The sequence below is a fragment of the Parasteatoda tepidariorum genome, unplaced genomic scaffold, assembly GCF_043381705.1.
Source record: "Parasteatoda tepidariorum isolate YZ-2023 unplaced genomic scaffold, CAS_Ptep_4.0 HiC_scaffold_1122, whole genome shotgun sequence".
Lineage (NCBI taxonomy): Eukaryota > Metazoa > Arthropoda > Arachnida > Araneae > Theridiidae > Parasteatoda > Parasteatoda tepidariorum.
The window spans coordinates 8256-19317 of record NW_027261335.1 but is presented as its reverse complement, the minus strand read 5'-3'; the positions used below and the strand labels follow the sequence as shown (position 1 = coordinate 19317).

The 11062-nt window shown below is 30.2% G+C and overlaps 1 protein-coding gene across 1 annotated transcript; it reads right to left on the bottom strand.

Moving 5' to 3' along the window:
• Positions 1–715: 715 nt before the first annotated feature.
• Positions 716–1348, bottom strand: LOC139427300 (uncharacterized). Its single transcript, XM_071188476.1, has one exon. It carries the CDS (start codon positions 1346–1348, stop codon positions 716–718), a length of 633 nt encoding a protein of 210 aa, XP_071044577.1.
• Positions 1349–11062: the final 9714 nt, after the last annotated feature.

Below are 11062 nucleotides of genomic sequence, written 5' to 3'. Positions count from 1 at the left end.
GCCTCAATCATCGCCTCATCTCCATTCAACAAATTCCTCAACTTAATTTCTACCTTACGACAAGTTTGTTTTTTAGGCACTTTAGATCCGAATGAATATATTTTTAACCTTTCTGAGCCTAACACCCTTAACTACGAGACAAGTTTTTCTTAATAAATGTTTTTTCACTTCCATTATCAAATAAACAAAGTATTTTAACTGACGAAGAGCAACCAATAATCTCTGCCTTCACGCATTGCAGCAAAACCCCACCTTTATTATTATTTACCACAGAATTTGAACAGGTAGTTTTAACATCAACTCCCTTTTCTTTCGAATCTAAACATAAATTTTGTTTTTTACAATTCTTTAATTTAAAACAAATCGCACGTGCATGACGCCCTTGACCAAACGAACAATTATTTTTCTTACACCTTTTTCATTGCAAGAAATATTACAGCATAAAAAACATCTCCTTTCCTTAATTAATTTGTCTCTTTTTTGTTGAACATTTATATTCTCGCAACAATCAGAAGAGTGGTTCTTTTCCGAACAAAATAAACAATTAAAAACCGCAGATGTCATTAATTCAGTAGACGATACTCTCCCAGCCTGCCTGTTATGATTAGAGGGGGGATGAAATTCCGAATGATACTTAGGTTTCATATTCGCGTATCTGCGTGGCGCCGTATCGAAATATTTATTAGAAAATGAAGGCGAACCTTTTATTTGTGACTCAATTCTTTAACAATGCAGTAGTTCTTTCTCTACTTTCTATTTCCTGTCTGAGATATTGAGTTAAATTAGTGATCTTAGAATCCCCTTTTTCAAATTTTCGATTATACTCTAAAGCTAAACTAGAAGGGATAACCTTCATAATTATCGGAAACAAAAGACAACTATAAGAATCGGGTGAGATTCCAAGGGATTCTAATCCTCGAATGTTGACTTCTAACTGATCATACAATTTACGCAATGAAATAACATCAAACGAGTTCCGGACAGGGGTCAGATTTAATAAACAATTCATGTGATAATCAGTTATAAGTTCTTTGCGTCCGAATCTTTTTTCCAAAATTTCAACCGCCTTTACATAATTTTCTGAAGTTAATGTTAAACCTTGTATTGCTAATTCCGCATCATCTGTAACAACCGATTTTAAATATGAAAATTTATCTATATCATTTAAACTCGAATTCTCATGCACTGCAGATTTAAATCTAGCCCAAAAACTAGGAAAACTACCAATATTCTTACCCGAAAATGATTCCAAAGTAAGCTTGGGCAAACGGGGTTGGTTTATTAAAACCGGGCTAGTTTGAGGGATTGTAGTCAGGCCCGGACTGGGATCTAAAATCGGCCCGGGCATTTTGGAGATATCGGCCCTCTACTTCAGATAAACACCGTGTGCGCGAAGCGTACGTGGCTCCTAATGTATCATTTTTAGGCATTTTTTACTTATAAATTCTCATGAACGTAAGTTAATTTATCGAAGTAAGAAAGTAGATTAAAATTGCTTAATAATCCTTTATAGAATATATTTCAGTTTAAAATACATGGTTCTTATGAGGAAACATAGGTTGATAAAATCAAAAAGAAGGTGAAAGATGAAGAGTAAATAAAAATATTTATTATACTACACATACATGAATGATTTATCTAAACATTTTTTTAAAAATAGATTTAATGCTTCTTCAAAAGTCATTAAATTAAAATTTAATTTAATGACTTTTGAAGAAGCTCACTATTTTCTGTCACTTTATCGATTATGTCGTCGCTGTCTAATTTCATTAATAGATTCTTTTTCCATTGCCATTACCATGAGAGCATTCAAATTATCCGAAGATAAAGTACTCCTCATTCGATTTTTAATTACTTTTAATGTGGAGAATGATCTTTCCCAAGCCACCTGACTTATTGACAATGTTAGTAAAAATTTTAATGCTGAACCAATTAAATTGCAAGAATTGGTCAATAAATTGTATCTCAGTAATATCTTGTAGCAACAAATAACACAATTTTTGCACGCACTGCGTGTTTCACATTTTAGACTTACTTCTTCTTCTGTTTCCAAAGTAAAGTCGTTATTATCTTCATTTGAATGATCATCTCTGATTATTTTATAATCTTCTTGGTCTGAATTTTTCAGTTTTTCCCACTGTAAAGCTAAATTTCTTAGTTCAATCCTCAAATTTTCACCTATAGCTGTTTCGTCAAATTTTAGCAAGAGTTTGCTTAACTCATTTAGTTCGCCAGATTGAAGCTTGTTAAGACGTATTTCAGGAAAATGTTTCGGATCTAGATCGGAAAAATCAGCGTACAATTTTCCATTTGCGGGAAACCGGCGTTCCATTGGCGCTACAACTGTGCTGAAAATAATGTTATGGACGTTTATCTTAAATGCAGTGGTTTCATCATCAAAAACTGTTTCATTCGACGCTATCTCAACCGGCATCAATTTTCTTTTCTTCACTCTTTTTTGTGGAAACTTTGTTTGAATTTCTATTTCAGTTTCTTCAAATTCCTTATTTACGCGAATAATAAAATCATCTGTAACTTTTTGTACACTTTCAAAATCTCTCACTATTTTTTTTTTTAGTTCTGAACACGCTGAATCAAAAGCTTTTAAGATGTCTAAACCAGAGGTTTGCAAATATTGGGAGAGCGGCGTAGTTAATTCAAATATTCTTGAGAATATTTTAGTGGTGATTACTGTTTCATATTTGCAAAATGATTTTTAAAAATATTTTTGCCTTTGCACGGATATCTGGCTTGAAATTTGAATTTTGTTGTATTGTTTCTAAACTTGTAATCAATGTGACATATAACGGCTTTGTAGTTGAATCTGAGTTTGAAAATGACAGACATTTATCTTTAGCAGTTTATAAGATTAAGAGCCTATTAAGAATAGCTGTTTCATAAAAATTCTTTAATTTTCCAATCAAAATATGAAAAAATATTGCATGAATGCGTATTAGTCAATTTGTATACAAACAAATATCAACTTTACTACTATTTTTGCTAGAAGACAATGAAGTGTATAGTGTATTCAAATAGATATGCTATTGAATAATCTGAAGTCGTCGCGGAGAAATCTTCTGAGGAAGGCATTGGCTCACATTGGGATGTCTAGCCAACTATGATGATGATGATGATGAGAAATTCGACTATAGGCCCCCATAACCCCTTCGTCCTTATAGACCCCCTTTAAAAGTCCTTCGACCGGTTGGGAGTCGATACCGATCCTTAGGAAACCCCTGGAACTTAATACCTATACAATATAGAAAGAAAAATTAAAGATAGGTACTTACCAAATGGAATTTAAAAAACACATAAAAACAAATAATACATTAGATTAAAAGTTTAGTGAAGAGTCACACATTGTAGAAAATTCTACTGGATAAAATAAAAGTTCGCGTTTGTGCAATACTGGAAATAATAAAGAAAGAGAATCTTATACAGCACTGAAGACTCCCAGTCGGACATTTATTTATTTATTTGATTCTATCATGTGTCAACAGTATCTCCAGGAACCAATTTAATATTAAGCTATAAAATACAGGGTGATTCAGGCAGGGTACTTCCGGGAATTAACAATATCACTATTGAATTCCTTGGGGTCGATGTAGTTGTTAGATTTTTTATTTCAAATCGATTATTTGCTCCATTCTCGAAGAAAATGGGTGGCACGCATGCTCTGAATCACCCTGTACATTAAAACAATATTATTACTACATATATCATATATATGTTATTTAATATTATTATTATTTGCGCAATATTACTTGAAATTCATGCAATGTATAAAAAAACAATTTGCGCTGCTGGTTCAGCCCAACCGGCCCTCAGGTCAGACCGGCCCACCGGGCATTTGCCCGGTCTGCCTACTGGCCAGTCCGGGCCTGATTGTAGTAGTAGTTAATGGTTGAGTTTCCGCCAGATTTTGAGGAGCCGTATTCGGGTTTGCAGCTAAATAACGCTCAGCGCGAGATTTCCACAACACAAATTTATCACGATAATCTTCGCGACTTTCAATTTCTTCTTCTAACTTATCAATATCAATTAAATCCTGAACTTCCTTATCAAATTTACACATCTCTTCAAATTTAGCAACTAATTGTAAAAATGTTTCGTTAACAATTATTTTATCGGAACTATTATCTATTTCTGCTTCAAGTTTTTTAATTTGCTTCGTTACTAACGATCTTGAAACAGCCCTAGCTTTAATTGTTCTTTCTAACAAAGCCTTTTTTGCCGCATCCATTTTGAACTTATTATTTCAATTACAAAACAAATACTCAAATAACAGACACAACCTCAATTCACTCTTAGAACAACAATAAATGCAATAAAACGCATTCAAAACAAAATTACAAATAATAAAAACTGAAATTCATAATCCTAAATCGAAAGTGTAACCAACAACCATTTAAATAACACTTCTATAATATTACATTCTAACAAATTTCTTTTCTTAAATGAAATCGAAAATCAAAACCAATACGAATTACATTCCAAAATATTCTAACCACGCCTTATTTCGAAATAACCTTATTCAAACAGGGACCGACTTACAGATTTGGGGGCCCCGGGCACAGATGAATTTGGAGGCCCCAGTTAAAGAGCCGATAAATTTTAGTTAACATGTAAGGTCTTAAACGTAATATTGAAAAAGTATTTTTTAGACCATAAAAATTGCAAGTAACAGGAAACCTTATTTAGAAGTACGTCCCCCAGATATTCAGAATTTAATTTATTGAAATTGTAAAAAAAAAAAATACAAAAATTTAATAAACATATCTAGAGGTTTTGGTTAGAATGTTAAAAATTATGAAGGAAACAAGATATTTGTACTGATTACCTAGAAAAACATAACGTAGAATTCTAAAACAAATCATTTTAGATTTATTATTGAGTTTAAAATTTATTTGACATTTTAAGAAAGTTGACCTAAATACTCAATATAATCAATAATTGGCTAAACATTAAAAAAATAGTTTTATCAAAAAATTAGAATATAGCATAAGATTTCACAATGTTTGTTTAATTTGCTTAATATATGCATGTAACACACTTTTACTGTATTCAAATGCATAACAACCCCAATATTTGATGAATAGAAGCAATAAATCAAAAAATTTAATTGGCTATAAAAATTTAATACAAATATCAATTTAAAATTTTATATTAAAAATATACAAAAGCATTAGAAAAATCTATGTAAAAATACATGGATGCAAAAATAAATCAAAATTACAAAAAGTAAATTAAAAAACTTTACCAGAATATTATATAAAAGCAAAACACATGAAAAAAAGTGATTCGCATGATGTTTTTCTCACACAAATTGCTTTGGAGAAAGGTCTTTTTTGTTGTTGAAGAGGCTTTGATCAATTTTGTGAAACTACTTTAATAAGCTTTTTTCTAGATTTCTTTGCCGAAGATTCAGAAATAATATCATCATACGATAAAGCTGTAGTTACATCCGCTTCAATTGTCATTAAAGCTAAAGCCTATAGCTTATCATCAGCTAATAAATTTCTTAATGGAGATTTTAGCCTCTTCAATAACGAAAAAGATCTTTCTCCAGAGCAATTTGAGACAGGAATTAACATAAACAGCTTCAGTGCAGCCTTAACATTTGGGAATGTGTCACTTACACCCATCTCATTAATTTTTCTGAGCTTTTCAGCTATCGACAGCTCATCTTGGATTAGAGGATGAAGATGAATATACTCATCAGCAAAGGATTCTTCAAGATCACTTGGGTAACAATTTTGAAGAATCTTTGCATCTTAAATTTAACAACAATAAAAAAAAACTTAAGAATGGTTTTAAAAAAAACCTTTTGTTTGAAATCGAAAATTTTTAAGATACCATAAACAACAATGATTAACTAATGCAACAAGCTTTAGAGAAATTACTAACAGAAGCTTATAGCTTAGTCTTGTAAAAAGAATGGCCTTGCACTAGAGCATTAAAAGTTGTTATAATACTGTAGCAAATTATTTTGCTCTAGTGCGAGTGCGGTGTAAATAGTAACGATATAATGGAATAATGATATAATGCAAGTACCCCATTCATGAAATTTGATAGTTGTCCCTGTTCTAAACGTTCCTTCAAAGGGATCTTCTACACAAGGTTTTGTATTGGCCATGTAATGTAAAAGATCATTTATTGGGAAAGGGGGCCCCTCAAATGTTGGGGGCCCAGGGCACGTGCCCCGAATGCCCTCCTGTAAATCAGTCCCTGTATTCAAACACTATTCATTCAAAATGTCCAACTAAATTATTTATCTAAACAAATCGAAAGCAAGATATACAATAATTCGAATATCTCCAATAATATAACAAATTCCTATTCTTAACGAAAATTGAAACACATACTATCAATACGAATTGCATTTCAAACTATTCCAAAAGAAAACGCAACGAACTTACCCCAATCATGCAGCGAAACAACGAACGAAAACGACGACGAAAACTAATATGATAAATCGGTGGTTTCTTAGGCCATTTCCCGGCCATGTGCACCAAAATGTGCACGATTACGACGAATTGAACTACGATGAACTATAACAATAATAGCATTTATTTACATAACGGAGGTAAGTTCACACAAGCTGCGGAAGACCGCAGGCAATCCTTTTACATGACAATCACGACTACAACTGTATTAAAAACAATTTAGGGGAGGCAGCCGGTAGCTGCTTACTTCGCTCCTTTTACATTGGAATGTGCGCCAATTAATGCAAATTGTGCAAATTAATTCGGCGCAACTGTAGATGAACTAAATCTTTAAGATGTGCATAAACATCATAAATTTGCGAGTATAAATCTAGGTTTTTAAATTAATAATATAAAATAATTCATGTGGAAGGCAATAATTATCTTTTAACAATAGCTTCATTTTTAAGCAATTTTCATGTTCTACTATTGCTTTTATCTCTATCGTTGTACAACGGGTATATTATTTAGTAGATCAACAAAACTTGCATTCTGTTTATAATCCATTGAATCAAACAATCATTCGCCTATATGTTATTGCATCCAATAAAAAACTAATAATAATGTTATACATAACCTTCAATTGCAAAGCTAATTATATTTGAAAGTCCTGTTAAATAAAACTTTACAAGAACCGGAATCGTTCTAACAACTAGGGTGTAGTCTTAAATCAAAAATATGAAATTTTTTAACTTAAAATTGGAACTACTGCCCGAAAAAATACTCAAATAACCTTAACTTTATTATTCATGGTAAAATGAATATCAATTCCCAAAAAAGGAAGTCTTGTAACCAATGATCTTGAAAAGCGTCGAAATATATGTAATAAAAATTCTGTAACCCAACATATCATAGTTTTACGAACCATAAAATAGTTTGCGTAAGAAAAATTCATTCAGTTCAGAAAGAATTGCTTTTTACAATATCCCACAAACTTACTTTCCCCTGCAACCAAAAAAACTCAAACTTTCACTCTTGACTAAAGAAGCAAAAGTTTATTATTGTTTTCTTTTTTGTCCATAACCTTAATTAAATTTTACATATAAACTGCTTTTCAAGTATCAAATGGGAACAATGGATAATTAATTATGATACTCTATAGTGAATGTGAACTCTTATAAGTTCAATATAAAGAGGTTTATTGTCTTATAAGACATTAAATCAGAGTTACATTGAAATGAAAAACAGAGCACAAAACAAGAAGTAGAATTTTTCATGTCATGTTTACGGTAGTAAAAAAGGGTGAAAACCAGAACGACTAATTAATATCAGAAGTGGATCTTGTATAGGAGGTTGCGCGTTTTGAAATGCACACCCTTTTTTTATGCATTGCTGTGTACTTTTTTTATTGTTATTTCTAAGTATATTTGCTAACATTTCTATCAAAATTTTTGCATAAAACAAATTTTATAACTATTGCTTATAAGTCATGAAAGCGCTGCCAAGAAATTACTTTTTTGCTTTGTAGGAAATTATATTTTTGTTCTTCTTTTAAGCTAGTGTCTCTTTTGTTTAACACTTTGACGAAGAACTTTTACTAAATATATTTTTCATACTTTTTCCATTATTTTGTAAATAATTTAAGTTAAAATAAGAGAAAAATATTATAATTAGCATTGTAATAATTTATGATCAAAGAATACAGCATGAAACATCGGTTTCTTTTCTTGTGTTAAAAGTAAAATCTTTCAAACACGGCTCACTTCATAACAATAACCTTTCAAATTTTCACTTATTTGTAGTTATTTAGATCTGAAAGAAATAATAATTCATCATTGAAATTTCTTTAATTTGCAAATTCAGTTATTAATAAATTTTTGAGAATAAATGGAAAAAAACCGGAAAAAAAAGAAAAAAAATTAGAAAAATGGAAAGACATTTTAAAAAATCCGGAAAATAATGCTTTCTAACGTTGTATCAATAAATTGATACAATGTTAGAAAGCACTCTTTTTGTGGATGTAATCGTGTGAGCTGATAAAAAAATTAAATCTTTTATTTTCCGGATTTTTCAAAATTTCTTTCCTTTTTTTCGGAATTTTTTTCTTTTTTTTCCGGTTTCTTGTTATTTTTTTAAAATTATTATTATTATTTTCTCCCCTTTTTTCATTGTTCTGTAATTTTTCCCATGTTTTCTCTACATTTTGAACTTATTTTATAAGTTCTATTTACTTGCAGCTTATGAACAATAAATAAAACTTATCGTTTTTCTAAATTTTCTTCGTGTTTTTTTATATTTATTTATTATGCTATATATATATATACACAGGGTGATTCTAAGAAGATGGGCAAAATTTTAGGAAGTGATTGTACACACCTAAGCAAACAATTTTTATCAAAGAATGCATGGTCGAAAATAAAACGCAAAACTGCTAGAGGGCGTCAAAGTTTATGTTCTTATATGAGGCAAAAACACACGAAGAACGACGGAGTTAAGCTGTAAAAGCAAATTTAATGACATGTGATTACAATAAGTGTTCAAAACAGTGGCCGGCAGCGGCTATGCACGCAGTACAACGGCGAAGAAAAGATAAGCGAACATTTTGAAACACACCAGGCATATCAGGAAAATTCCCTGCAGCGGCCGAAAGCTTGGCGATAAGTAACGCAGCGCGGTAACTCGCAACAGGAATGGAGCTTTCACATTTGTATCAAACAACTTTCCAAATGCGCCAGCACCTTTGCGTTTTGTTTTCGACCATGCATTCTTTGATAAAAATTGTTTGCTTGGGTGTGTACTATCACTTCATAAATATGTGAAAGGGGAAATAACTTAAAATACTTAATGCTTTTCCCAAAATTGATTTTGAAAGAAAGACGAGTGTGCTGTTAAAAAATATCTTTACTTATCAAATTTTAACTTCATTTTCAGTTTTTATAAATTTTTATAAGGCTTAAAATGCATTCTAAAGAGATTTTTGCCTAAAACATGTTTTAGTTGGCAATGAGCGTTTAATAAAAACTCTAAACTTTCTCAAAAAAGAAACAGAAACATCCTTGATTAGTATTGATGTATTATAGTTTTACTTAGACACAAAACGTTTTATTAATAAAACATTTAACGAAAATTTTACTACTTAAAACAATATAATACATTTTAAATTAGATAGCATGAGTTTTTAGGGCAACTTATCATTAAAAAATGCATTACCAATATTAAATAATATTTAAATTAGTTTATTCTGAGAATCTTAAAAAAATTCATTTGTTTAAAATTTTTATGTTTGAAATAGGTCTCCTATAAATAATATTAAACAATTTTAAATTAATTCTTCACCTGAAAATAGCTTAAATTTTCCTAAAAAGTAGAGTAAAATTTTTTTTAAAGACTGAAATGTACATAAGTGTTTTATTGAAATGGAATAAAATTAAATTATCATTTCAATCAATAGATCAATAGTACAGATCAATATTACAAATTCTCGATCGATACAGAATCAATATTAGAGCAGCTCTGTGTGTTTTGAAAAGTTACTGGTTGAGTTGAATAAAACTGCTTTAAGAATTTTGGGTAGAAAAATATCTCACCTTTGTATATTATTTATAACAGTATAATTTTCTGAATCAAAAATGTCAATATAATTTTCATCTCAAACAATCAATATTGCGCATTATTAAAATCCTTCAATATTTTCAGAGTACATTTCAATTTAGCGTACCTCAAATTAAATTGATGAAAAATAGCCAGATTACGGTTTGCATTTACAGTAAACTCTGTCTAAGGCGGGAACTATATAGCGCGGAGTTTCGTCGAAAACGAAACATTTGAGAACGTTTCCCATGTCTGCTATCTAAAAAAAAAACATTGTCCAAACTATTTGAATATGTCAAAAATTACAGTGTTTCATGCTCAATGAAACAAAAAAAAAGTGCGGTAATTTCGACCGAGGAACTCTGGTAATGATTTTCATGAAACTAACAATAAAATATAGTTTCATAATAAGTAATGAAATGAAGTAAAATCCAGTGATTTTATCAAGATGCTTTAAAGCATGGCATAAAAGTCATTTATTCATTAAAATTTTCTTCTTAATATTGTGTTTCTTTCCAAGTATGTTGAATAAGAAACATAATTTTGAAAATAAGAATTCTGGGAAACCATATGAAAGCAAAAATTACCAAATGAATGGTATAAATACTATATATTTTGGTTTTATTGATCAGAATTATGTTGTTGTTTTTTTAGCAGAAGTGTTATTACCATACAGTAAGATAATTTTACTAGAATTTTTTGAATTTTATTTTTATAATCTATTTGTCTTTTTAACATTAGCAATAGGTAAATTATTTGAGGGTGATTCCAATGATCAGTTTACATTTCGATTTTTTTGGCTATCTATAATCTATGTTAATACTAAATAATGTACCAGGTAGTGTCATTATTACTAAAAACTCGGACATCGCGTATTTTTTTTCTTCAAAAAATTTGTTATTTATAACCCCTGTTTACAGCATGGGATATCTTACATGCTTATCTGCAAAATAAAATTTTTCCAACCACATTACAACATAAATCGATACATTTTAATGTATTTAAAAAACATTTATCAAATTAAAAAGGAAGGCCCTTCCAGGACT

Bases quoted from the DNA above. Each gene is read 5' to 3' on its own strand.
- LOC139427300 (XM_071188476.1), bottom strand. From the start codon at position 1,348: ATGCCCGGGCCGATTTTAGATCCCAGTCCGGGCCTGACTACAATCCCT.